At 40.7% G+C, this 27,820-nt stretch overlaps 1 protein-coding gene across 2 annotated transcripts; it reads right to left on the bottom strand.

Annotated features, from left to right (window-relative positions):
* Positions 1-488: 488 nt before the first annotated feature.
* Positions 489-27,820, bottom strand: cltcl1 (clathrin, heavy chain-like 1). 2 transcript variants are annotated; one of them, XM_086314961.1, is made up of 32 exons: positions 27,554-27,820; positions 20,012-20,219; positions 18,149-18,417; positions 16,572-16,733; positions 16,205-16,318; positions 15,942-16,115; positions 15,543-15,740; positions 15,015-15,215; positions 14,752-14,904; positions 14,503-14,625; positions 13,862-13,999; positions 13,605-13,769; positions 13,264-13,444; positions 13,003-13,166; positions 12,791-12,916; positions 12,539-12,681; positions 11,196-11,430; positions 10,990-11,112; positions 10,741-10,886; positions 10,458-10,641; positions 9,715-9,907; positions 9,470-9,627; positions 9,172-9,336; positions 8,195-8,470; positions 7,401-7,550; positions 7,177-7,308; positions 6,947-7,057; positions 6,270-6,440; positions 5,850-6,071; positions 5,167-5,193; positions 2,576-2,651; positions 489-2,156 (listed from the first exon to the last, which is right to left on the bottom strand). In XM_086314961.1, exons 1-32 carry the CDS (start codon positions 27,593-27,595, stop codon positions 2,029-2,031), a joined length of 5,058 nt encoding a protein of 1,685 aa, XP_086171087.1. In that variant the 5' UTR covers positions 27,596-27,820; the 3' UTR covers positions 489-2,028. The 2 variants fall into 2 exon arrangements, with proteins under 2 accessions (XP_086171087.1, XP_086171088.1); XM_086314962.1 differs by lacking the exon at positions 5,167-5,193.

Genomic DNA, 27,820 nt, shown 5'->3' with positions numbered 1-27,820 from the left:
AAATGTCAGAGTCCAGCGGAGGATGGAAATTACAGTGTAGCAAAAAATGGATGTAAACCATGTTTAAAGGTGAAACTCCATACCCTCTTTTGCAAAACAACAAAACAGGGAGGGGAAGAGCCCTCCAGAGCAGTTAGGTTTTCCTGTTTTCCTCCATTTTTAAATCGGTTTAGTGTAAGTTACCTTTCAGAGTAGGTTCGTCCATTTTTGTATTTTTTAAAGCTATGTTTTGTGTTAGTTTCTCCTTTTTGGATGTGACTTAAGCAGTTCAGAATAAACACTTTGAAGGTATTTACAGTGAACAAGCACGCGCACCAGTGCCTCTGCGAGCGTGCTGTGTTGATGAGAAGTAAACACATTTCCACTCATGCATTTTAATTCTATCCGTCCACTTTTTTCGTAGTCTAACTCTTAATTTTTGTTTGATTCAACTGAAATGTTTCACACCCAGTGTCTCCTGATGTAAAATAACAATGCACGAACACACACAGTGTGTAAACTTTATTCCTCTTTCTGTATGCAAGAATTGTGCAGATAAAATAAGCAACTGGTGTGCAGCTCAGATTATTTGCATTTTATCTTTGACAAATCCAGTGCCGGGACCACGACGGGCCAGAGCTCTGCTTATCACATGGGGACGTTGACATGAAATAAAGTCAATAACTCATCTTTTGTTACCTTGAGCAGCCTTACCTCAAGATTTTGGCATTTATTCATCTGCTGTTTTTGCATTTTGTCATTTTCTTACAAAAATCATTATGCTTTTTAAGACTACAACAACACACTATAGACAATACATATTCCATAATACTTTGATTAGTTAGGTATTTCAATATATTTAAATTATACACTGTTTTCAGTACAATAATGACACTTGAACCAGCCGGCACCAGGACGTGAGCTAACATTCCCCTGTTTTCATCTCGAGTGTGTTGGAGCTTCGCCACACTTTTGTTTGTTTTTTTCATTAGTTGGATCAGAAAGTTTCATCATACATAACTGGTTTTTTTTACTCAACATTAGTAATACTTCATATACTTGAGTGTAACATGAAAATTGTGCTCCTGGTTGCAGCATTATAGTTTGGCAGCACATGCACAGTCTACAATTCGCCTTTCCGTTTTCACCTGCTTTCTTTCAGCCTTTTTGCCACAACCGTTACCGAAACTCCAAAAAGTCGACTGATGAGATCAACCGCTCTGACCCAGCAAAAGGTTTGCAGCTGCAAAGGAGTGGAGATATCATTGAGTGTGTCTTGATTTTGGTGACGAAACCCCCAAAGGCTTTAGAGGCTACACGCATACTCCCACACACACATACGCACACAGAGACTGTAACCTCATAAAACAAGTGTTCTTAGTCCATAATACAGCAAACAATTTGTACCTGTTGTGAAAGGACAAATAAAACTATTGCACAGTAACTGTCTTTCTAATCAGAACATGAGACAGTTGCAAAATTAAACATGAACAAATGAGCCTGTTTTGCCGCCTCATCAGAATGTGTAAGGCTGTGACAGTGCTTTAGGAGTAAGGTACCCCTAAACTCTGCAGTAAAGTCTCTTCTTCAGTGCTAAAATTAAAAAGAAAGAAAAAAAAAAAAAAAAAACAGAAAAAAAAAGCTGCTCTATGGTTAATAAAGTCTACATGGAACAGCAACATGACAGAGTGGTTTGGCGCAACTAATGTTATCTTCAGTATGCTAATACCTCTAAGGAGCTGAGAGGTGACTTCATGCCGTGTAGATCAGTGATGCAGTTATAATGTCTGAGTGGAAAATACAACAGGGGGGGGGTCCGACAGACTTGATGCCACCCTTCTAAAGTGGGTGTGGAAAAACTAGAGACAAAGTTTCTATTGCAGTTTCTGTGAATTCACGTGGAGCCTCACTGGGAAATGAAGGCCCAGCGAAATTTCAGGAGGCTGTACGCCACCAGTCAGCCAGTTGAAACCCAGAGCAGCAGTGTGGTTCAGGGTGGGTGGATGTGTGTAGGGAAGAGGGGTGGAGGAGAAGGACGAGTTGGCGGATCTACATGCTGAAGCCGTAAGCGGGCTGAGCGGGGTAGCCTGCGGCAGCAGCGGGAGGGTAACCGTAGCCAGGATACGCTGGCTGGGTAGCCACTGGAGAAGGAGAGGCAGTCAACATCAGCTGCTGACCTGATCACATAAACAAAAACAAACACAGACAAAATAAAATTTTCCCCCGTCTTTATAAGAAAGTACACATGACTGGACTGTTTTGTTGAACTGCTAAATTTGTTTGTTCTATATCAAACAAAATTATGGGCCTTTTTTTTTTCCACTTAGGTTTTCTTTATGTGCTGCTCAATGAGCCTGTAATTCTTTTGGCGGTGTAAAGCTAATTACACAGCAACAGCTGCTGCTGGTTTCAGATAATAACAGAAAATGCAAGCGTGTCCACTTATTATGGGTAAACTAAGCTAGATTATATCATTGTAAAGTATAGCCCTATATCATTGTAAAGTATAGCCCAAGCTTCATTTGGGGAAATCATTTACTTTATCCAGGAACAACAATGTTCATCCCTCAGTGAGCTGTTCTGCCTGTAAACCTACCGAACACCATCGGCTGAGGTTCTGTCACTTCCTCTTCAGTTTTTCTTTGGCTTTCGGCCTCCTCCAGTTTGTCCACCTGAGGGCAACAAAGAAGAGAGGACGGATTAGACATCACTCACACGCTTACTGTTGAAAGAAAGTCTGAGTTTATGGATTCTAGGTATCGTGCAGAAAGTATATAAGCTCAAGTTGGCTCAATCTGTTTTTCATATTTCATAGATTTTTGGCAAAAACTTTGCAAATTACAACATACACTCTAATACCTGAGCTTTAAAAATACACTAAGGCTTATCCCACATCAAATTAATAAACACTGACAAACACAAGCAGTTACAGAAGATATATGATCTTCATCTGTGAAAGACAAAACTACAATCACCACTTCACAGTGCAGCTAAAGGTGAGAAGATGCCATGCAGGTTTGGTGAGAATTTCTAATAAAGCTTGCAGTAAAAATGTTAAATGAAAATTTAAGGGTCAGTTTACCCAAATCACATTAAATAAAACCATTTAATGACTTGTGACACTCCTGCTATCACCCCAATCCAACAGGTTCTGCTCTGAGCTTTAATATACCATCTTTCATTCAAATACCATCTGTGACTCAAAGCTGTTGTTTATTTTTTTATATTCACCAGTAAATAATTTGCCTTAAAAAAAAAAAAAAAAGTCTTTACATGGTCTGCATCTTATGAATTCCAGATAACAATGAACAATGACAAATTTGGAAAGGTGCTAATTTTCTAAAAGCTAAGTGCTTTATGCACCAGGAAGAAAAGCAGATTAACATCAATCCAACAGAGCAGCAACAAATCCAAAATTGCATCACAACTCTACACCAGCAGGTTGATTTTATTTAATTTTGATATTTTATTTTAGTGATTTGTGTAAAATTGACCCTTTAAAAAGAAGAATTAAGGTAAGGTTTAAGGTTAAAGAAATATTTGAATACAAGGAGAGCAAAAGCTAAACAGTACGTTTCTAAATTCCAATTTTGTGCCATTAAAAAAGTGCTACAAGATTAAGTGGCAGTCACAACTTCAACGTGCACCTGATCACAGCTGCAAGCAGACCCTCCTGACTGAGTGTTTATCACTGCTGGCCTAAAAATCAAGCTAAGGGCTCGCAGGTCAAGCTCATCCTTGCCAGGCGTACAGTAATTGTGAATTGTTTGTAGCACTAATCCTAATCCCTAAGTGCAAAGGAGTAATCAGGCACTGTGCTTTAACTGTGGAGAAGGCTGAATACTGAAGGTTTATAATTGAAGCTTGGTCAGCGCAGAGTCATGTTGAGTCAGAATTAAAGAAATAAACATTTCTTAAAAAGTTGGGACAAAGGTGTAGAGAAAAGAACATGATATTTGCATATACAATGGTATCACTGGGGTAAGCTGCCTGTTTAACATGTATGTAATGAACTACTTCATGTGAGGCGGGGTTGGGATTTCTCTACCTGATTAGCTGCTCAAACTGGCTGTTAGATTCCACCCCAACCTGTTTGACCAGTACCAAAGGTTTACCTACAACAAACCTAAACTGAAAAATTAAAACTAACTGAAAAGACTTCCACAAACTGAGGAAAGGGCACTACATAACCTTTGAGGTTATTGTTTGCAGCCCTGCACTAATTTCAACAATAAAAACTAAAACAAAGTGACCTTTAGTTAGAAACATGGGGGTGCATCGAGCAAGTCTAAAGCCAAAGCAGCTTTTTCTCTGTGATTGTCTTCTTTTCTGGGCTTTCAAAAAGCCTCTGTCAGATGGAAAGATCACAGCGTTTCAAGGCTTTAAAAATGCCACTTGACACAAGATGCAGCCCCAAGAGAGAGAAAAGTTAGAGGTATCCGTTAGGCCAGGACAGGCTAATCCTGGTGCTGAAGAAGAAAAAAAAAAGAAAAAAAAAAAAAAAAAAAATAGTGTACAGGCCTTGGCTCCAGAGTTTTTGTTTTAGACTACATTTACCTTCTTGCACTTGACAGCTAGAAAACACTTTATAATCTACCAAACGTCCCTTTACTGCTGCATATTTACCCAAAATTAAGATGCAGACTATATACTCAATTATAATAGTCACTCTTAACTTTAACCAGTAAACATTATCCATTAAAAATTGTTATGTTTCATCTCTGTTACATCAGATTTGCGTCAATGTCACTAAGTCATTATTATTTAGGCTCTAAAATACAATTTGGAATAAGAGGAGGTTAAAAATGTTCATTTCACCTGGTCTAACTCATATACTACTGCCACATTTAGCCAGATGTTTTATTAATGTTTTCACTGAAAAGTAGTTATGTGTCTATTTATTTTTATTTCTCATGAACTTGTGTCAAATGGCTAAAAACCAAGAGAAATAAATAACTAAGATTAGGGCTCACTGGAGGGAAACCTGCTTAATCTGAACATGTACTGGCACAAGTGGAACAAAAGCCTGCACACTACTACAGTTCTCCAGGACCAGACCTAGTTAGGCCAAATTCAATCTACAGTCCATGCTAGGTTCCTACATCAGAAACCTAAGAGATAAGTTACAGGAAAAACAGACAGACAGAACACAGAAGAGAATTTTTTTAAATAAAAAGGGCCAGAGACCGTCACCTTCGCTGCAAACTCATCAACCTGGAAAAGAACCCAAAGACATGACCTCACATATCTGCAGGTAGCACTGGCAAATATACTTAAAGGTCATTATGAAGATTTACATGTTTCACTCTGGCTTGTAGTGATTTTTTTTTTAAAAATCCATCTAGATCGTTTTGATGGTATTTGCATGGTTGTGGAAATACAAGCTGTGGTGACATCGTCGCTTGAAGGCTTGAATGTAACAGAACTAAATGACACTTTTAGTGTCTTGTGGTTCTTAAAGTGCCAAAAAAAATTTCATACGACAAACTCGACATTAACGCCTTTTCCCAGAAGTATTGACCTAGTTGCACAAAATAATTGCACAAATCTTGTTGTGAGCACTTTCATATAGGAAATTACCTTCTGCTGAGCAAACTACACCGGCTAATATAGATGGACAAACAGCACTGCAGGCCAGAGGGAAAAAAAAAAAAAATGGGCTGAACTGTCCCTTTAAATATTATTACTTAAGAAGGCCTTAGTCTCTGCCTTCTTGTCTCACCATATATGTTTGACCTGTTTCTCAGAAATCACAGACATATTACATCACCAACACCACATATTCTTCTTAAAATTACACAATAGTGAAATCTATTTTAGTGGTAAAGCTGACATCAAATAAACTCCTGGTGTTGATTGTCAGCACCAACCTTCGTGAGGTACTCTCTCATGACCTGGATAAAGTACGGCATGGCAAAGTCCATTATGTTGTGCCTCCAGGCCAGCTCCAGCACCACGTCAGGGTGCAGGAGATCATAGGAGGCAAACAGGCAGGCAGCAAAGCACTCCTTCCTGCCCTCCTCTAGGAACCACTGGAGTAAAGTCTCTGCCAGCTCAGCATCCTTAGACTCCGCTGCATACAGCATGGCATCCTAGAAGAGACAAAAATGTATCTCATTCACATGGCTGAGTGAAAGATAAAATCCTTTATCTTCAAGTGTGAGAAATTAGCCAAAAGAATCATTCCTGTGAAGTAAACAAACACTGCCATCTATAGGTACATTGAGGAAATGGAACCTTTTAAAAGTCGTCTGTATTTTTAAGAGCTTTTCTATTATTTTTTTCATTACCTTGTATAGCTTGTCCTTCTTGCAAAGCTCCACGCTCTGTCTCCAGCGGTTGTTGCCCTTATACAAATAAGCAGCAATACGCCTGAACTCAATCAGTTCATGCTTTTCTAACCTCTGAGCCAACCCGATGGTGTCAAAGTTGTCATAAGCATCAATGGAGGCTCTCAATCCCTGTGGATGATACACGGATAGAAATGCATTGCATTTGAGATCCAGAGGTAACAGCGTCCTGGGCACTGCTTCCTGTACCCATTTACACCAGTATGATGTCTATCCTCAATCCATAACTGGCTCTGTGGATTTCAACATAAAGAGACTGGTGCTGGTGTGAAAAAGCAGGCGTCATCACAGCAAAACAAAATTGCTACGTCTAAAATTGGAACCGCTGCTATCAGTGGCTACGAGAGGGGCTAGAAAATCATCTGCGATTTACAGCCAGGCCATAGGTTATATCCTTATGACTTTCTTTACACAGATATTACTCTTTTTTTTTAGCTTTGTAGCATTTGATTGCCATACTTGTTTGAATGTCTAAAAAAAATTGTAAATAATGCTTACAACACAGCAAATAATACAAAAGCGACAAAAAATGGCAACAAATAGGTCACATATTTGAGCTCTTTGTGTTTTACATCACGTGTTGTGATCAATATAAGTCACAGAGCAGGCTGGCAAACCTGGTAGTCTTCCTCCTCTGTAAGCAGGTTGTTAAGAGCTTCATTGACAGACTTGTTATTGTGATTCTGCACAGACCTCAAGTAAGGCTTGACCAACTTCAGCTGGTTCATCTAAGAGAGAAAAAGCAACCCATGTCACACCATATCAGCAATGGGTCTAGTTTATTTAGAAAAACACATTTTATTTAATATATGTTTTAAAAAGTGAAGCTGGCCATGCTGGTTGTTACCTTGCTAAAAAAGATGACAGCCCGGCTGTGGTCCAACCGAGGAGACAAAATGGTCAGCAGATCATTCAGTAGGAGGGGTTTGTAATCCAGATAGAAGGATAGAGACTTATAGTAGAGCTCTACGTTGGCAACCTAAAGGATAAAAGAAAAAACACAAGAAGTGATCAATTGATCATGTAAGCAGTTTGTGAAAATAATAAACATTTGAAAATAGCCGTGTTTACCTTTGCAATAATATCTTTAAAAAGCCCTTCTTTCCATGCGTCAGTCAGATGAGTCATCATAGTGATGACAGCGTTGTCATACTCCTCGTATTTATCGTAAAGGAAAACCAACTCTGCCCATAAATGAGACTGCTCTGCAGCACGAAGAACCTGGTAGACAGAAAACATTCATTACTGTCAGAGATTTGTTTGGCTGGTCTAATAGATTTGATATATTTGAAGTAAAATGTCTTGAAGCTTTGAAAGGCTGACGTCAAATAGATGATTTATTTTTTATGTAACCTACTCTTTTTGAGAGGGAGGGGGGGAAACACACACACACACACACACACACACACAGAGCCAAAAAAAAATAAAAATTCATATCAAAGCATAATTATTTTTTAACCATTTACCGGTATATAGATTTATTAATACACATCTTTTGAAATTAGCAAAATATTAAAATAAAATAGTATTTCATGCTTTTAACCATTTTTAAAAAAAGATATTTAAAGTTTTTAAAAGGTTATTTGAGTGCAAGATGACAAACAGTTGCATAAAGCTGGTAAATGAAAGTTTAATTGCTGCAAGTCACCAGAAATGTGTCAGTAAAGAACTAGCTGTAAAAGACAGAAAAACAAGTCAATTAATTTTCTGTCTGCCTCCTTTTTCATGGCGCTGATGAGAAGCAGAATGTTCACGGAGTAATGAATCAAAAGATTTCATGGCACACAAGCAACCTCTTTGATCCGACAAAAGAAAGAACAGTTTTGAAACGGGCAAACGCACACACATAGTAACAGAAACACTACCTTTGGGATGTTGACTCTGGACCAGAAGAGCTCCAGGTGCTCCCTCATCTTCTGAGGTTTGAACTTTGAGTACAGGATGGCGAGCTCGGTGAACATACCCATATGGGCCCGCTCCAGACCCAAAGCAGCCTCGAGCAGAGCAATGAGTTCCTCAAAGTACCCGCGGTCCTGGTAGTAGCTGATAAGGTCCTCCAGCTCGTCAGCATGGATCACAATGTGAAGGCCGCAGATTTGTGCCAGACGAAACTCCTCGCCGTCCACGCATGCAAAACATACCTGAAAAGAAATTAATGCATGAAACTGGAGATAGCCAACGATAAACAGAGGACGACTTCTATCATTCATATCATCATATCCTGTGTTTTGCTACCTTTTCGTGTAATCCTCTAATCATCAAGAATCTGTCATTTTTTACATGAAGTGACTACATTAGAAACACTGAGGTGACCTGAATTAAAAGCTGTAACAATAACATAAAAACTGCAGCAAGAAAATCACTCAATTTCAATCTTATATCCACAGAAATAAAACAAAACTAATAATAAAATAAAAATTAAAAAAAGCTGTTAAATCAGCCCCTTAAGTAGTTTTATAAATCTTGTTTATGACAGGCTCAGACTGCTGGGTAGCCATAGTGCGTTTCTCTCCCTCACTTTCCTTTCTGTTTTTTTCCCCATGCATTTATAAGCACTATTTATATTTATATCCACTATTGCATGTCACTGACATTTTGTTTTGTCCTGTTTTTGTTTACCATCCATCTCTTTTGCTTGTAAGGAACCGTGTGATCATTGGGGCTTCTGTCTGTAATGTCACAAAAATAAAGCGCCTTGAAATGACTACTCTTGTAATTCGCCACTATATTGATTCAGTTATGCTCAGTATAGAATTACGGCATTGTTTCCCCATGTCTTTTAAATTAATCAGACAAAGCGGAGACCTGTAATTATACTAGAAAATGTTTTTGCGCCTGTTACCTCCTTCCATGTCCGTGTGCTGTTGGCTTTCCTGGCGCTGTCCACAGCTGCCTGGTACTCTCCCAGGTGGACTAATGTGGATGCAAGTCGAGCAAAGTTGGACACATTGTTATACAAAAGTTTGGCTGCTTCGTACATACCCTCCTCATAACATCTATCGCCGACCTGGAGAGGTAGAGATCAGATGATGAATATATAGATAGCAATCATTTTCTGGCAAAGAGCAAAAAGCACATTCTGCAACAGCTACACATCTCTTTAACACTACAGCTGGAACTTTTGTTGTTGTTTTTTTTACCTGCTGTATGTGAGCATTGTTGGGCCCGCTGACAAATTCTTCCAGCTCAGCCAGACGGTTAGTTTTAGCTAAAGCAAAGATCAGCTCCGTTTCCACGTAAGACTCTCTGGCTTTCTTCCGAGCCATCTGTAGAAACTTCACCAAATCCTCCCAGTTATCTAGAAACAGCAACACACTACAGATCAGCTCAGACCCAAGACTGATAAACACCATTAGCATGTTTTACCTGTAAATTAAAAACGTACTGTTCTTGCTGGCTGCGTTGACCACCTCCATGTACGCTGACGGGTCAACGGCTTTTATGTATGAATCAATGGCTTCCTTGACCAGGTCTCTGTGCAGCTGGGCTCTTGCTAACTGACTCCACACTGCAGGCTCATTACAGCGCTCCGCAAACTCATAGGCACGGTCTAAGTTCCCTATGTGCTCTATCAGTACCTAGAGGGATACAAAATAAAAAATAAATAAACAAGAGATGGCTATATTCTATGAGCCAACATGAGATAAAACAATAGGACTAGCATTTTTAAGGCTCGTTCGTTTTCACTATTGTGCTAAATTCACAGTGATTAAGAGAAACTGATGAAACCTGCTATCATTGGCAAATGACTTTGTTAGTTTAGTTAAAGGGCTTACCCACAAGTACTTTTAATGGCCCGGATTTAGGAAAGGTAAATATCAATTCATTCATTAATCCATTGATTTTCTTAAATGTTTTTCTAACTTTGGTAGGAGGGCCCGGGAGATTATGCCAGTTCTTACAGGTCGAGAGATGAGGTATACCCTGACACATGAAATATAAACATCAAATGTCGCAACAAATTCTTTTACAAAAAGAAATGGAAATTTGTACTTAATTGAGTAAAATAAATGCACATATTAATGTACATTTTTACAGAGAAAAGGTTCTGTGATTAGTAACTTTAGCTTACTGTAACTTCGACCTCCAGCATCAGTGCAGTTTTAGCAGGATTAGGTTTGTTTTTACCTGTATGGCTGAGGTGTTCACATCAAACTTCTTGAAAATAGCAAACGCCTCTTCAAAGAGCTCGTTGCTGATAGCGATGTTTGCAATATCCGGAGCATCGTAGTTGTCTAGCCTGTTAATGTACTCCATCACACGAGTGCGATCTGCCTTGATGGCCGTCAAAATAAGCAAGTTCTGTAGGTTTCTGCAAAAAAAAAAAAAAAAAAAAAAAAAAAAAAAAAAAATGTTAGAAAAATGGTTGCACGTAAATGATCACCATGAATAAGCTGTGAGCCTGAAGTACCTGTGTTCACTGAAGACTGAATTATCAAGTACGATTTTCTCCAGAAGTTCAATCAGCTCATTGGGCAGGTCTGCAGTCATGAAGGCTTTCACTGTGACCGACACCTCCTCTGGGTCTTGGGTTTCTGACAGAGCTGTCTGCACCACCTGAGAGGAGGAAAATCGAAAATAAATGTTGAAAGAAAAAAAATATATATACAATTCATGTTTGCGTGCTTTACTTTAAAAGAAGAGGTGGAGGATCCCATACCTGGTCGATGAGCTGTCTTCTAAAAGGATTGTTTTCTTCTAACACAGTCGCCCAAAGCTCTGGATCTTTCCGCCGTACCAGATATCGAGCCTCACTCTTAAATAATGAATTCTCATTGCACACCTGACATGAACAAATAGTTTAAAATGCATTCATCATAATTATTTAAACTATGACACTAAAGCCATACAATTTGATCTACATACTTTGATGAGGTCTAGATCACACTGCCCTCTCTCATAAGCCACACAGGCCAGGTGGGGGTCTCTCTTCTCACAGTAGCGTCCAACCACGGCGCTGTCATAGAACGGGTTCTCCTTCAGGAAGCGCTCGGGTGTGTTGTTGCTGTCAATGTAGATCTTGGCCAGGGCGTTATGGGTAGCTGGCTCTTCACATCCTTCATGGATACGAGACTCCAGCCATGGCAACAGAAGTTTCAACCTGATAGCAGAAACTGTACGTTAATATAAAGCTTCATTACATAATACCTAGGAGAAGCTTTTAAAATTCATTTCATGGCAAGGACTGGTAAAAGCACACATTACATTTCTAAGATGATGCTACAATGTAGCTTTTTCCTGTGATGTAATGCACAGCCAGAAGACTAGATGGCAGCATTGTCCACTCAGCAGGCCGATTGAGTCATGTTTTAGGGTTTCTCACTTCCACCTTTGTTGATACAGACTAAATAGCTTCATTATATGAGACAAAGTTATTCTGCTGGTTGATGCTGAGGTATCGATGAAACACAATGACAACCTCAGAGAATCCACTCTAGAAATCACCTTTGGTGTTAAAATTAAAACATTAATTTCAACTTCATGTATGCATTAAACTAACAAGAATGCACTGAGCAAACACAAAGATAAATGTCTGTATATTTACATTCATGTATTCCACTCCTGTTTGTGAATGCTTAAGGATTTATAGGCATCAGCTAAGGAGATCATGATTCTTTACTATTGATCGCCTCAAGGTTTATTGGAAAAGAAACAATTTTCAAGTTAGTATTTGTTCTTTTCCTTCAATGACTTGAGGGGAAAACACACATAACTAAGTGGTTCAGCAGAACCGCAAACATGGCTTGCACTCTGATCTATCATTTAAACTCATTCCTACAGAAGTTAGATTTAACAGCTTTTATGTACCAGCATGATAGAATAGAATAGAATAGAATAGAATTCAACTTTATTGTCATTGCACATGCACAGGTACAGGGCAACGAAATGCAGTTTGCATCCATCCAGAAGTGCTTTAGTGATATAGATATATTACAATATATATTAGCAATAATATAGATATGTGAGTATATTACAGAAATGGGTCTATTATGGTATGTTATAATGTACACGGTATGAAGTATGTTGTGAATATTCTATAACTATAAGTATGTACAGGCTGTAGTGAGTACAAGCTATGTAAAGGATATGAACAGGATATAAATATGAAAAACTATACAGAATATGAAGATACCTGCGCATTAAAGGCCAGGTCATTTCAGAAGCTGCTATAAGAGATGACAGGAAATCGTTTTACCCTTTAGTCTTACCTGTTCCTTTTCTCTACCTCGTCCACCAGCTCATCAGTGGAAAACTGCCCTCTGACCACCATGATCAGGTTCTTAATAACATCCTCAGAACAATCCACATCCAATAAACCTCCAATCACCACCGGTAAACGACTGGGGTTGACCTGAAAGTAAGTGGGTAGGATTCAAAATAGAGAAGCATCATGCAGCTCGATAACGATAACTAGATAATAATCAGATTATGTATAAAGTCACCCGAACTGTAGATCTTACCTTCTGTACATAGATTTCAATGTATTTCTGCAGACTGTTGCGGTAAAGGTAGAGAACTAGGTCGTGGACAAAGTCAAAGCGATCACAAACAATGATAAGAGGAAGCTGGTCCGTTAGCTTTGCTTCCTAGAAGCAGAAGAAACATGAGGTTTATTATGAATTAACTCTGGAAGATGCTAATATCAGAAAAATATGCTAGGGGATCTTTATACCTTGAGAAAGTTTTTAACCCTGTCTGGGTCGTAACAGTTGCTTTCTCTACAGATTCTCTCCACTTCTTTGATCTGGCCGGTCTTACAGGCAGCCTGGATGTATTTAAAGTGAACATCGGGCTCTTGGCTGAAATTCACAATCGACCCAAGGAAGTAAAACAAGCCTTGTAGAGATATGAGAGGGGAGAAACAACACGGTGGTTAAGTTAATCTAGTGTGAATTCAAACCTGCAGAAAATGAGGAAAAACCACTCCACCTACCTTCATAGCTCTTGAAGGATTCAAAAAGCTCCACTAACGCTTGAGTTCCCAGCTGTTCGTGATATTTAGATGCTACCTGGACACACAGCTGCAGGTTCTGCCTGATATTAGCCGACAGCATGGCCCTTAAACACTCTAAAGAGTCTTCAACTGACAAGGAGCCAAAAAAGTTCACCAGCCACTAAAAAGAAAAAAGAAAAAACGGGGAGAAAGTAAAGCAACATGTTGAGCACGGAGGAAAAAGGAGTCATTTCAGGAAGCATTTTCACACATTAAAGAGTAAAATGAAGCCGCTCCCAAGAGAGCAGTATACAGGCATCATTGCCCTTCTACAGGCATACCTCAGGGTTGAGCAGATGTGTGTGAACCACGGCTCGTTTGATATCGTACAGGTCAGTGTAGTGTTCAAGAGCTCTCTGTAGTAGTCCTGCCTTCTCACACAGCTGAGCAACATGGGCACGGTCATAGTGCGTGAACATCTGGTTCCCAAGGATTGCATCTGCTACCTAAAACAGCGCATACGCACACATGAGCAAACACATTGTATTTAACATTAGTAAAGAAAAGGTTGCAGGAGAGTCTGAACATTAACGTTCACCTGGGGGGCGTGTATTAGGTTCATCTCAAGCAGACGTGTCTGCAAGTGACCTTCTGCTGGGCGGTTGTTCTTTAAAGCATCCAATAGGAAAGAGGTGCACTGCTGGATCAGACTACCCTCCATAAACACATCAACAATCTACCAAAGAGCATGAGAGAAAAGAGCAGTCAAAACACAAATAGCTAGACAAAGTTCTCTTTTTTTTTTTTTTTTTTATTTCAGACCATCTGTGAACAATGATTTGAGTTAGCATGCAAAGGCTTGAGTTGCACACTATTAAACACCACAGGCCCGGCAGCCAGATGTTTCTGTTTTGCAGATGTCCTTAAACATGAAACGCTCACATCCGAAAAGCAAAGGTCGCCTTAACACCATCACTTTTCATAAAGTCATCATCTTCCCTGTTTGAGATTAGGACAGAGCGGAGTGATGATGTGGCTTTAAAGGGAGGAGAGGGTGACTGACTCAGTGAATTCCTGGCATTGCTGCCACATCTGGAATAACACATATGTAGGCTCCCACACTGGGCACTTTGTGCGTTAGCGTGCATGTATAAGGCTAAACAGGCACATGCATTTTAAAGGGAGCACACGAGCAGGATGTCTCCAGTGAGAGAGGCGTTCACGTTTGTGCGGGTTTACCTGGTTGATGTTGGCCAGCGGTTCCTCATCCTGGACCAGCATCTGAGCAAACTGCAGACCCTGGTCTGGATTCACACGCATCACATTCCGCAGCAGAAACACCCAGTCTGGGGTATATCCCACCTACGCAAACGCAGAAGGATAAAAATGCACTTTCAAGCATCAATGCAATACTATAAACATACTGCATGCCTGCCATTTGTGCAATGCTCAAAATTTAAATGGAAACACAATAAGCCTTCCGATTACCTTTTTAGCATACAACACTATCTTCTGGAATTGGCCAGTCTCTGCAAAGCACTGAATGACCTTGTTGGGGACATTTGCTCTGAGGTACACACTAAGAGCGAGAGTGGGGTCAGAGGCCTTCACCAGGTCTCCCAGCTCCTCTGAGCACTCCAGCTACAACACAAGAGGAGGAAAGCTACTTCACTTACACTGGTCACTGTAAAATAAATAAAATAAATGTATATCTACAAATCTGCCTCATTTCTTTAATCCTCCAGTTATACCTTGTCCTCTTTCAGCCATTTCTCCAGTAGTTGCTTGCGGCCCTGTTGCAAGACAGGCCTGCACAGCTCCAGAGACTCAAACTTGTTGAGCTGGCCCTGGTCCAGAAGAATACCAAAGTACTGCAGCAGTGGAGAGGCTTGACCCGGCTGGGCCGGGACGCTCTGAAACTTGCGGATGGTTTCTGCTGTTCGCAGGATACCCTGAGGCGAGGAAAGACATCAAAGAATGAAGGAATTATTAGTCGTAGAGTAAAAAACAAAACAAAAGCAGATTCCATGAAATGTTTTGGAGGAGAACTTCATGTTTATTGCAGTGTTTTCACATTAACATACACGGGATTCTTTTTGGGTTTCGTTTTTCAGTGCTGAATCACAGTGTGTGTAACTGTCATAGTTTTAAGCACCAACAGAAAAATATTTGACAATTTGATTCTGTGCAAATGCAAGACTCCTTGTGCAGTTCTCACCCACACCTGGTTCATATTAGCATAGGCAAGAATGACAAAATGGCAGCAGAGACAGGCGTACCTTGGGTGCTGATGCAGCAACCTTCGCAGCCTCTGAGTAACTTCCCTGGGCAAACAGAGTGTTGAACTTCCTAGCAAAAAGCTCCTCTGCCCCAGCAAGGTTTGACCTGACAGCTATCCTCAGGGCGAGATCAGGGTTCTGCAGCACGTTGGTGGCATAGTTTACAATATTCTCCTCTTCCACACATACTGACAAAACCTATAATAAAAAAGGAACAGATAATAATTAAGAACTGCACAGTAAAAATAACTAAACTTAAGAAATGTGTCCAGTTAACAGTCCAGTTTCTTAAGAATGTCTGCCAGGCATAGCTTGCCAAAACATTACAGTCATTACAGTCAATAAACATTTCACTTGGGAATTTGTTCTGCACACACTCACTGCCCGTTTGCTTCTCACCTGTCCCTTCTTATTGACACCAATGATTCCCGAAGTGGCTTCGTGAGGAGCGGTTACAAAGATGGTCTCAGCACTGATTCGGTTCATGTAAATACACACTCCAGACTCCAGGTCGTACAGGTGAATGTAACCATACTTTGTGATCAAGTATATTACGCCATGCTTACTACCAATCTGAGGAGAATAATTAGAAAGAGAAACATTCAGGAGTGACCCATAATGTGGTGAGCAGAGTACAGTAGAAGCAGCCTCATTTTCTTTACCTGCATAGCAACAGGAAAGTCTGTCTGGGCCTCTGGTGGGAAAAACACATCCACAGCTTTCTTAGCAAATGGCTGGTTTCCTGCAGCTGGCTGACCAACTTCGATGATGTGTAACTGGTAGAAGTAAACCAAGACAACAGTACAGCAAATGAGACCAAAAAGAACATCACAGTTGAGGATTTGTACATTAAATAAACTTTCCTGATGCTACCATATAGGAACTTCAATTTTAACCAAAAGGCATGACGCATAAAAGTTATTTCATAGGATTCTAACATAAACATTACTCTTTCAAGGCACTTCAAAGCAGTTTGCTCAGCAGCTAAAAACACAGATAGCATCATGGGTACATTCGAATGGCCTTCACCTTTCCCCCAGCCTGTGAGCGCACAGCAAAACAGAAGAGAGTGGAAGGTTTGGCATTTCCCTCCACTTTGAACTCCCCGAAGGCAGCAGCGTGGCCCTCGATGGGCTGGGACACTTTCCTGTCAACGGAGTACAGCTGCATTGCTCCGACCACACGGTTTTGCTGGAGGACAAGGAAAAAGGAAAAAAAAAGGGTGGGGGAAAAAAATTGATATGTTCAAGTCATTAAGGATCAAAGATACAGGTTTAAAATTCAGGCAGTGTGTTTGTATGTGTATGAACAAATGGTAGGTATTATCTGTGCATTTGGTTAGATGTGGGTAAACAAACTGTTTGCTTATTTGATTTACATATACATATAAAACAAGTTCACTTTGAAATATGTATGCATGTTGTCATACTTTGACATAGTCCTCTAGATCCAGACTCCTTTAGAAAAACAGAAAAAGAGTGGTGTATTGATTTTCTTATTGAGATTCAGCAAGTCAGCAAAAAAAGACATCTGTCCATCCATTTTTCTTTCACCTATTGAGGGGCAGGTCACAGGGTGCAGCAACCTAAGCAGAGAAGCCCAGACCTCCCTCTCCCCAACCGCCTCCTCCATCTCATTGAGGCGAGCAAAGAGATGTCATCTTTGCAGCGTGTCCTACTCTTTGATCTCCTCCCACTATGACATGTCCAGAACACCTTGCCCAACAGAGGACAGAAAATATCCTAGTCTGATACCAGAACCACCTCAGCTTGATCCTTCAGACAAAACGTATTTCTTGTATTCTTCAGTTATTACCAAAAGCTTGTGACCATAGCTGAGGGTAGGGATGATCAACTGGTAAATGCTTCACTTTTACATTCAGCTCTGTTTACCACAACAGACCGGAATAGCATCCTCATCACCAATCCATCTGTCAGTCTCCTGCTCCCCTCACTTGTGAATAAGACTCAGAGATACATAGACTCCTTCACTTGGGACAGCAACTCTGACCTGGAATAGGCACTCTACCCTTTTCCAGCTGCAAACCATGACCGACTCTTTGTGTAAGAGAAGGATAAAATGCTGCGAGGCTGGTTACAGCAGAAATTTCTGGGAAGCTTAATTGTTAGAATTTCATGCCACTGTTCTCAGAATCTGTCTTTTATGTGTTCCTGGACTAAATTGTTTTTTCTTTTTAATGACATTATACACCCTTATTGGCATAATACAATGGCATAACCGCTTGATCTCTTTATCCTCCCCTTCAGTGAGCAAACAAATATGGGAAGTGATGAAGTTCCAAGTTTATTGGTTCCTGTAGAAAGTAGATGATCCAGTCATTGGTTAGGAATGCAGATTTTTTTTTTTTTAAAGCTAATTCACTGTCGCACAATAGCTAAAGGTTTCAAAACTTAGTGTGGTAAAAACAATTCTTTTGCTTTCCAGTGTGTACCTGCTCACAGCCAAAACCTTCCAGCCCAGTGAAAAAGTTGACCTCAGATAAAGTGTTCTTTGTGTGATCTTTTGTCCAATAAGGCTATAAACAGGGATCAGAGAGATAAATATTCCTTTCACAGAAAATGTTTATATCATCTGTGCTTTCATACCTGTGCAGAAATCCCTATCAGCAGTAACCACTTCTGTTGTTCGTCAGTTCTGTAGTTAATGATCTGACATCCGGCCAGACTGGCGTGCCGATCGAATACTTTAGTCGGTTGGGAATCCCCCTCCATGCTCCAGTGATAGACGGCAGTATCTGTCACCAAAGCCACGGTGTTTACAGAGATCCACTTCCAGAACATGACCTCCTCTGACATGGTGTGAGCCTTCATCTTACTCTTCATCTCAATGTTGAAGATCTGCAGCGTCTTGGCAGCTGAGGGTCGGTAAAGAAACAGAGACGTGAGACGAAACAGGCAAGAAAGAAGTCGTCAAATAACTCCAAACAACAAATTAAATAGCTGTTCTGAGTAACACACAGACCGGCAGATGAACATGTCTGCCTCGAAATAGTTAGAAAATAAATAGAGCTACTTTTAATTGGAACTATTTATTCATTGAGGAAACGTTTTAATAGCTTGTTCTTTTGATTATTTCGAGTGGCGAAGACCTAGTTTCAGCCAAGACTTGATGATTTTCTTTAATGTAACTACTGTTCCGTGCTGTGAGCACCAGTGTAATGGGGAACCGAGGGAGATTTCTGACACGAGTGTTCAAAACTCGTGTCAGAAATAAAGAGCAAATAAAAATTATATCTGAACTGCTCGATATTGTTCGGAAGCCAGGGAAGCACCACTCTTTACTGAGTGACCTGACCCGCAGCTACAGAAAGCAGACGGCAGCTTTTGAAAATGTCACAATTGACTAAACACAGATACAACCTCCATTTACCCAAAATACTTAATGAAAAACAAACAGGTGATGTAATGCATGACTCATGTAAATACTAGAGCTGCTGTACAAACTTGCAAACACAGAGCCTTTACGATACATAAATGGCATCCCTTATGTGCAGGAAGGAAAGATCTGAACATTGATTACGGCTGCTGGCACACGCTCACAGAGGCGAGCAAAGGTGCACAAAGAGTGCCCCGACTCCTCTCACTGTATAACATCTGATGATGCATACCACACATACACATCTACCAGCATACAAGTCATGCTAACACATGTGCAATTCTCATAAAAGTAGGGCATTTGCCAGAAGATTAGGCTGGAGTGTGGGTGTGCGTGTGATATTGAGGTGCCTTTCTTGTAGCCATCTGTGTTTTGATTGATCAGTGGTCGAAATAGATGTGCATAGTTAAAAGGGATACAGGGGATAGCTTTTATGAGAGAGACATGGCCAGTGTATCATCACAACAGCGTGCCAGACGGGTAGACAGACAGAAAGCAACTCACCGTCTGAGAAATGACAGAAAGCAAAGGAGAAAAAGCAAAGTGTCAATCAGGTAAGAATGAGAAGACAAAGATAGACCATAAGGAAAGGGGCAAACAGGGAATACTGTGCTTAGAAGGAGGAGGGAGGGAGGAAGGGGGAGGAGGGAGAGAGAGAAGCATTATAAGCAAATCATCCTGATCAGCGCTTGTGTTTGTGCTCTAAGGGTTAGTTTCAGTGACAGGCGATCAATTTTCACAACCAATTTACTACACTGGGTAATAGATGTGAGTGCACTCGGCATATTTACAACATTGACAGGCATTAATCTTTGCTGCGACTTTCCCACAGCATTTCTAGTAAACGGCTAAATCTGTTAAAACTAGAAGCAAATAAACAGTGCAGAGGCCATGCAGACTTCATTCTGGGACTTTAAACAATAATAAAATACTTTGCGCTTAATATAGGGCCACCAGTAATAAAAGCCAACAGACTTTTTCTTTTGCCTCAGAACAATACAGTATTTCTCATCTATTGGCCACTGCTGCCTAAATGTGTTGTGTCATTTCTATATGCGTCGTCATCATCATACCTTTGAGGGCGATGACTTTGCTGGCGGGGTTCATGATGGCACTGTCGGCAGAAATCGGTCTCCTGATTGGGTTGGTGGGATCCGACATGTCCACAATCACCACCTGGTTCTGCTCGCCCACCTTCTCACGGATGCAGATGAACTTGTCCGACTCCATCGTCAGATAGCTGAACCCAATGTTGGCTGGGTTTACGCCCAGGTTCTGCAGCTAAAAAACAGTTTTGAGGAAATAAAAGTGAGAACCTTTAGCTTAATTATGTTACCCCATTTTACAGTGGTGGAGTATCATATAACGGTCAGTAAGCTAGTCAGTAGCTGGAAACAGATACAAGTACATTTCCAAGAAATGGCTAAACAGTTTATAAAAATGACAACACAGATGCAATCACATTTAAAGAAAGAGTATGACCACAGACATGTCTTCACATATACACAAAAACAAAAAGGGTAGGAGCTAATGATATATCAGAAGTATACCAGATGACAGAGCTGTAGCTAGTAGTATATATGTGTTTGTTTCACATTTCATCTAGATGAGCAGGAACCTGTACCCTGAAAACCCCCCAACACTTTTTAGTAAGCACTGTTAGTTAACTGGAAATTGTAGTTTAAAGTACTTTGAGTGGTCAGTACGACTAGAAAAGGCCTACATAAATGCAAATACACTGTAGTACATTAATTATTATAGACTGTATCATAGATAAGAGAAAATTGCATTCAGCTGGCAGACACATTTTGTATGTATATTTAGTATACACAGTATAGTACATTTTGTAATAAAAGTACTTAAAAATTAATTATTGGTCAGTGAGCCCATCCTCATTCACAGGCGAACAGCTGCAGCCAGTTTGTGAGAGATATGCATAAGGTGACACATAAAGCTATAAAACAGAACTGCATTTCATTCTCTTTATTTTAATTTTTACACAGCATCCCGACTTTTACAGAATTGGGGCTGTGAAAGCAAAACTCAGCCACAAGCACAATATTCCTGCTTTAATACTATGCTTTTGTTGCAACAACTTAAAATGTGGTGAGAAAATATATGTGGGAGCAGCTGCCATTTGCTTTTTAGGGGAAGAGAAAGTAGTGAGCGATGGATCATAACATGGACTTGATTAAAATAGCAGCAGGTCTGCTCAAGTTTTCCAGGGATACTCTTAAAGGTCGTTTTCCCATACAGGAGGTCTGGTCGGTGGTACATGGAGCCAGGGGACAAGCGTGGGCACGCAGCTGGATGTTAACTAAACAGAGCTTTATTTTACACAAGCTGACAATAATTTCCAGAATTTCCTATGATATAAATAGTAATGCTGTCATTGTACTTATCATTACATCTCTAATACTTAATTTTATTAAAGCTCGACTGGACCTTGACAGTGTATTTAATCATCATTTTAAGCAGCTAGCTGTAAATAAAGTTTAATTACCACTAAAAAAAAAAAAATAACTAAAAAAAATAACAACAACAAGAGATTCACTAAAACCAAGAACACATTAGAAAATTTTAATAAAGCAAACCTAATGAGAACAAGTCAACACAACATCACACATTTGCCTCAAAACTAACAAACATGAAAAAGTCCAGTTTGGTTGAATAGAGGAATTACTGCACACATTGTCAAACTAACTGAACTGAGAGGACAGACAGAAACATGCACTCTCCCTCTGATGACTGAACTGACTGCATTATGCAGTCTGAGGCAAGCGGAAAGGAATCCTTCTGCTCATCACAAGGACTGTACTATCTCGCAGTTGGCTGATAGAGCAGGAAAACAAATCATGACCGCTGAGCCATTTAAATCATGTCATCTCCAAAACAGGAAGGATGCAGCAGTGTTCAGCCTGGGGTGATCAGAGGGGCTGCTTCCAAAGAAAAATAGAATTATCCTTAATTAATTATATCCAAAATATTTTTAGATTTTCACTTATACCAGGTGCTAGCTTTAGCATAGGCTACGCTTATCAGTATTTTCATGTGTACAGTGGTTAGTCACTTTTTTGGGGGGGGGACATGTAGTTATTACCAAACACAGTTGTTAGTTTTTTGCAGTTTTTTGGCTTCTTTTTAGATTTTGTTGTTGTTTTCGAGACCTACAGTCCTGTGACCAATCAAAAGACAGAACTGATGCAGACCACGAAATTCAGTTTCTTCCCTTAAAATGCTCTGCCAGGCCTTTACAGCAGCCACCTTCAGTTGCTTCTTCTTTGAGGATCTTTCTACCTTCAGTTTTGTATTTAACAACTGAAAATCTGCTCTGCTGGGTTGAGATCGAGTGACTCACTTGGTCACTGAAGAAGAATTTCATATTTCTTTGCCTTGAGGAACTCTTGGGTTGCTTTTGCAATATGCTTCAGGTCATTATCCATCTGCACCATGAAGTATCATCCAATCTGTTTTGCTGCATTTGAATGAATGTGAGCAGAGAGTATATCCCTATACAATTCACAATTCCTCCTGCTGTTTCTATCAGCAGTCACATCATCTAGTAACCCAGTTCCACTGCTAACCATACATGCCCATGCCATAACAATGCCTCCATCCTCGTGTTTGATAGAAAATGAGGTATGACTCCTCATTCTCCACACTTTTCTCTTCCCACTATTCTGGTACAAGTTCATCTTGGTTTCATTTTCATGTTCACAAGCGTAACCAGTGTTTTGCACCTTTTTGTAAACCCTGTATTTCCATTCATGAAGACATGTTTTGATTGTAAATCTTAACAATGGTACCTCCATCAGCTTGAGAGTGCTCATGACTTGGTTAGATGTTGTGAAATTCTTGAGCTGGTCAGTGCGTTCATTCTTTTTAAGAATGTACCAGATTGTAAAACTTCAGGACAAATCAACAATGTCCAATCATAAAATTTTGTGCAGCAAATCGTGTTGCCACACTCGAATTTGCATAAAGCAGGCAGCCTCACTTCATCCAAGGCCAGGGGCCGTAACAGTTTCTGATAGGCTTATTTTGGTTTTAGCAACATCTCTTTGGACTTCATATTAAGAGTTCCAGTGAAAAGCAACTACATGAAAGTTCAACATTTGTCTGCCTAATTTGTCATCTAATAATGAGGAAACTGGCCTCACTTAATCAGGCACAAATTGAGCCTCTGAAAACTGGGCACCATGTATGAAAATGGCTGTAATTCTTAAACAGTTAATGCAACGCAAACCACAGCCAGATACATTCTGTTTGGGACAGCCAATCATAAGAAAGCTGCTTTAAAAGTAGAGAAACAGAGTTAAAGCAGCTTGTTTCATGCAAAGGATCACCTTTGGGGTTGTGCCAATGTCCAAGGAAAGTCCAAGAATAAAAATATGGAGCTGCAAATTAACATAATTCCCCTTTCACAACATTACAGAATCAACTTTAACTGAAGCATGTTTGCAGTTTATAATAAAGAGACAAATATTTCATTAAAGATCAATATTCAAGTGCTGCTTAACCGTGGAACAAGTTCTTTAAGACAGAGAATTAATTAATTAATTATGCAGTTGGCATTTTTTAATGTTTATTGTCCCAATGATTAAATAATAAAGGATGAGAATAATAATATTTTCATTGTTTAAGGCATCTTGTAAAGGCCACAGAAAAGCCCTGGGGGAGGAATGGAGCCATATGCTGCATCTCTTCAAGACTGCCAAAACTATCTCTGGAAGCAGAGGGAAGGGAAGTTACAATAAAGATAATGGAGGAAAAGATAAGGTTGGGAGTGAAAGGAGGAGCTCAAGACTCTGACCAATATCCTGTTGGCAACGAAGAGAGGGAGCAAACCATTGTAAATAAGAGAAGTCAGAGTGATGTATGTGCCTCCTGCGAGAAATGAAGAACAATGGCCAAGAGGTAGCAAGGTATGTTGATTCTAGTTCCAGTAACACAGGCCTCTGGCATTTTACAGTACGATTCAGGGTGGAGAGACCGGCTCGCTGTAAGAACACTCCCCCCCAGCTGATTCTTAGTCGAATATGCCAGACTAAAAACCCACTTCAGCTTCATCTTACTGTCTCCAGTGATCCATTTAAATACTAACCAGTGATACACTGCAGACTCCTCTAAGCAATCTTCGCTCCACACATGAGACAATAAAAACAACGTATTAATACGTTAATACCGCAGTAACAAAAGGCAGGAGATCTTAACTGATGAAGCAGCATTGACGGTATTTGGTGAGTCATAGGATGGGTGGACATCTTGCTGAGGCACTGACACGTTGAATCAGCAGCTGATGGTTTTGGGCTCATGACGAGATTACACAAGCACTTTTTTTTTAATAAATCGAAGAATGTGGGGGGGGGGGGGGGGGGGGGGGAGTGGAACTTGCTCGCAAAGCGCGTAGCCTTTATTTTAGGAAATCAGAGTTTGTTTTTTGTCTTGGTCTCTCCATCTTTCTCTCCTCTTGTCCCCTCCCCCAAAACCAGTCGCACCCTTCTTAACCCATGGTCTACCAGAGGGTTTCTTCCCGTTATCAGGGAGGTCTTCCTTCCTGCAGTCGCAAAGTGCTTGCTCATGTGGGATCATCAGATTGTTGGGATTTTCTCTCAATTTAGTTGGATCTTTACCTTGAAGTATAAAGTGCCTTGAGTAAAGTGTTAGTGTGAATAGTGCCTATATAAATAAACCTAAAGTATATAGCTATGGCGATCATGAACACCTTAAAGTAGCAATGGATTCTATTAATATTCGAACTTCCAAGTCAGAATAAACACACAGATATTTATCTCTGATTCTAGTGTGGATTGTAGAACAATCCGCACTTGTAGTTAATCCAAATTTCAAAGTTCATGACCCATTTGAAATTACAGAAAGACACAATGTGAGTGTTGTATGTGTTGGATGACTGCTCTTTCAATGCATTCATGATCGAATTCCGGTGACTGAACACAGACGCTCAGCCTTGTCCCTGCCAGCCACTGCTGCGGTCACAGATGTGTCCTGTTAGACTCGCTTAGACTGTTCTGTCATCCTGCTTCCTATCCTGATGCAATTTGCCAGGCTTAAACGGGGGCCTGCTTACCTCAGTTATCTATCAAACACATCCAGTGGTTTGACGTGGTGGCGTCATTTCATTAGTACAAATACAGCAGGTTCACTTCTCCCGACTCAGCTAGACAGGACAATTTTCAGGCACTTCAGAGCTGCGGGAAATCTTTGCACTTACACAAGCTGCTACAGTACGTAGGCTGCTGCACCGACAGCCAGCACAAGAGCCACAAAAGCTGTAAATGACTCTCGCCTTCATAATTCACCAGACCATTCTCAGTCCCTCATCTTTGTCTCCATCATAATCCACAGAACCCAACTCTGATCCACCAATTACTGCATTGATTTAAGGACAGATTCTGCCATGCTCATGCACAGTATGGTTCTAGAATCATAAAGCAAAGTAAAGAGAATTTACCCCACAGCTTAGTGACAGTGTGAGGTTAGGCAGGTAATCCATAGCTGGCTTTAACACTACAGAAACCCCAGTCCTTCATCTTATATGTCTGCACTAAACAGAGGAACATTAAAGCGATTTTTTTAATGCTCATTTATCTCAACATTAATCTGGTTGAAGGTTTGAACAGTAGGTGGGTGGAGCTGCACATTCACAGACCTCTTCTGAAACTTGTGCCATGTTATCAGCATTTAAATAGTATATGCATGACAGAAGATGAGAAAAAGCATAATCAGGCCCATTTAAACAACAGTTTTAATAGTCAGGATATTATGGCATTTGCTGTACTCTGTATATTATGCAAGTGCTAGCTCAACAAGCTGGTACCTCATCACAAATCTAAATCCATGTTACACTTGTGAACCTCGGCCCAGACTGCAGACACTGAGCTGTAAATACCAGGCCAAGGAAAGGAGGAAAAAAAAAAAAAAAAGCTAAACAACTTGAGGCCCAAAGTCCTGGGTTTGCAAATTCCAAGCATTTTTCACTCTGCTGGAGCCACCTAGACTCACAGGAAGATACGACTGTAGCAGAGCTGGGATTTCACGGTAGAGGTGAAACATAAAGCTGCGGGCTGCTTATCGCCGTCTCAAGGCCTGATTTTCTTAAGACATGTATAAAGGGAAAGGTCTGTGCTGTTGTGAGCAATCTGGACTAATAACCAGACATTGCCAGGTACTGCACTGTGCTCCATCAGTGAGCAGCAGTGTACCGCTCCTGTCAGTGAGGAGAGGAGCCTGCTAGGCTGCAGGCTCTTTTGGCTGGCAGTTTTTTAGTGGATAAAGGATCTTTGGCTGAGAAAGTGGGGCTACTGGCCAGAGGAAGGGAGCAGAGGGAGAGAGAAGGGGGGTTGGGACTCTGAGCTTTTATTTTTTTTCTAGTGAAAGGCCATTTCACTGCCTGCTGTTACCATAACAACAGGCTACAGACCAGGGGAGGTGGAGGGGTGCATCACAAAGTTTCTCTTCTGTCTGCAAGACACCAAGCACTGGGGCTGCTACGGGACAGCGATTAAAAATCCATAGCAGTGGAAAAAAAGGGGGCCATAGTGCAAATTGTTCCCCCACAGACGACTAAATCACTGGCTGCTTGTTTTCTTTTCTTGTCACAGATTGTAAAAGGGCATTTGTGTTGTGTGTGTGCACCCGCGTGCGTTTTCTCCACCAAGAGTCTGAGGGGCTTGAGTTCCTCTGATATATTGATGCAAATTGCTTTGAAGCTGTGCAGATGCTCCCTAAGACAAAACCAATACAATAAAATAAATAATCACCATGAGTTTGGAGACACATTAAATCAATATGATATTGACGCTGCATTATGGAACTAGATGTCATATTGCGTTTTGGTCATGGCAAGATATCAATCGAATGATGCGTTTCTGGTCTTACGGGCTTCATTACAACTGATTGAGCAGCCAGTTTCCAGAACTTATTCAACTGCCGAGTGAATCAAACATAACCGCTTTTTACATCCCCCTGTACACCTACATCCAACGACCAAGATCTAAATAAAGCGCACAGTTTCATGTTGTTACTTGAAACACATTACGGTGATTTTTATCAGTTACGCCCAGCTGTGTGCAAAAGCTGGGCATTTTGAGAGACACTGGTTGGGATTTTTGCTCCTGAAACTGGGAGTATTTGGCTGCAGGACATGACAACAGCGTGGCAGCAACAAAGATTGAGAACAAGTGCCATTCATTTCTCAGATACAACGTAGCGCGAACAGCTGAGCTCAGTTGTCACAAAGTGTCAAAACACCGCAGTGAAAATGACAGCGTCGTTTATAACTTAAACGGGAAAAACTGCGGCGTATCCCCCAATACACACACACACACACACACACACACACACACACACACACACACACGTACCGGTCCGCATTGGGGCTGTGTACGATCTGACTGTTCAATTTTTACAAGTCATCATCTGCCCGGCAGGAGAGAACTAGGCCTGTAGCTATATTGAGCACCACCCCGCAGCCCTTTTTCAGATTCCATTTAAATGCGACATGTGCTGTGTGTGTGCGGACCCACAAGGGCGAGGAGTGGCGCAAAAAGAAAGGAGCTGGGATTAAATTTAGGGATTTCTGTATGTCTGCTTACCTGCAGATGCTCCTGAAATCGTATCGGCAGTATCTGAGCCATTTCTGGAGGGTTTCTCTGCCTGAAGAGTCCGCGAGGAAGGAAAGGGGAAGGGGACAACAAGAGGATAAAGGTGGTGTTCTTCTTTGTGTGCCCTAAATGCCCAAAAAGTCAAACTGATGGGCAGTAGTAGGTAGTCTGGGTGGCTTGCGTTGGTATCACACGAATCCACTGACTGCTCCCATTCAGTAGCCTCCCTTACACCAGTCCTGAATCAAAAACTCCGCA

Source organism: Aulonocara sp. 'chitande type north' Nkhata Bay, linkage group LG12 (genome assembly GCF_057382095.1).
Source record: "Aulonocara sp. 'chitande type north' Nkhata Bay isolate Kocher_YH1m ecotype deep benthic linkage group LG12, A_spYH_male_GT1.1, whole genome shotgun sequence".
Classification (NCBI taxonomy): domain Eukaryota; kingdom Metazoa; phylum Chordata; class Actinopteri; order Cichliformes; family Cichlidae; genus Aulonocara; species Aulonocara sp. 'chitande type north' Nkhata Bay.
The sequence above is the reverse complement of the archived record's forward strand: the minus strand, read 5'-3'. Positions and strand labels throughout refer to the sequence as shown.

Coding starts and splice junctions, on each gene's coding strand:
- cltcl1 (XM_086314961.1), bottom strand. CDS start 27,595: ATGGCTCAGATACTGCCGATACGATTTCAGGAGCATCTGCAG. Junction 16,319..16,571: donor GCTCACAGGCTGGGGGAAAG/GTGAAGGCCATT, acceptor TACTTCTACCAG/TTACACATCATCGAAGTTGG. Junction 6,441..6,946: donor CAGAGGAGGAAGACTACCAG/GTTTGCCAGCCT, acceptor TATCATCCACAG/GGATTGAGAGCCTCCATTGA.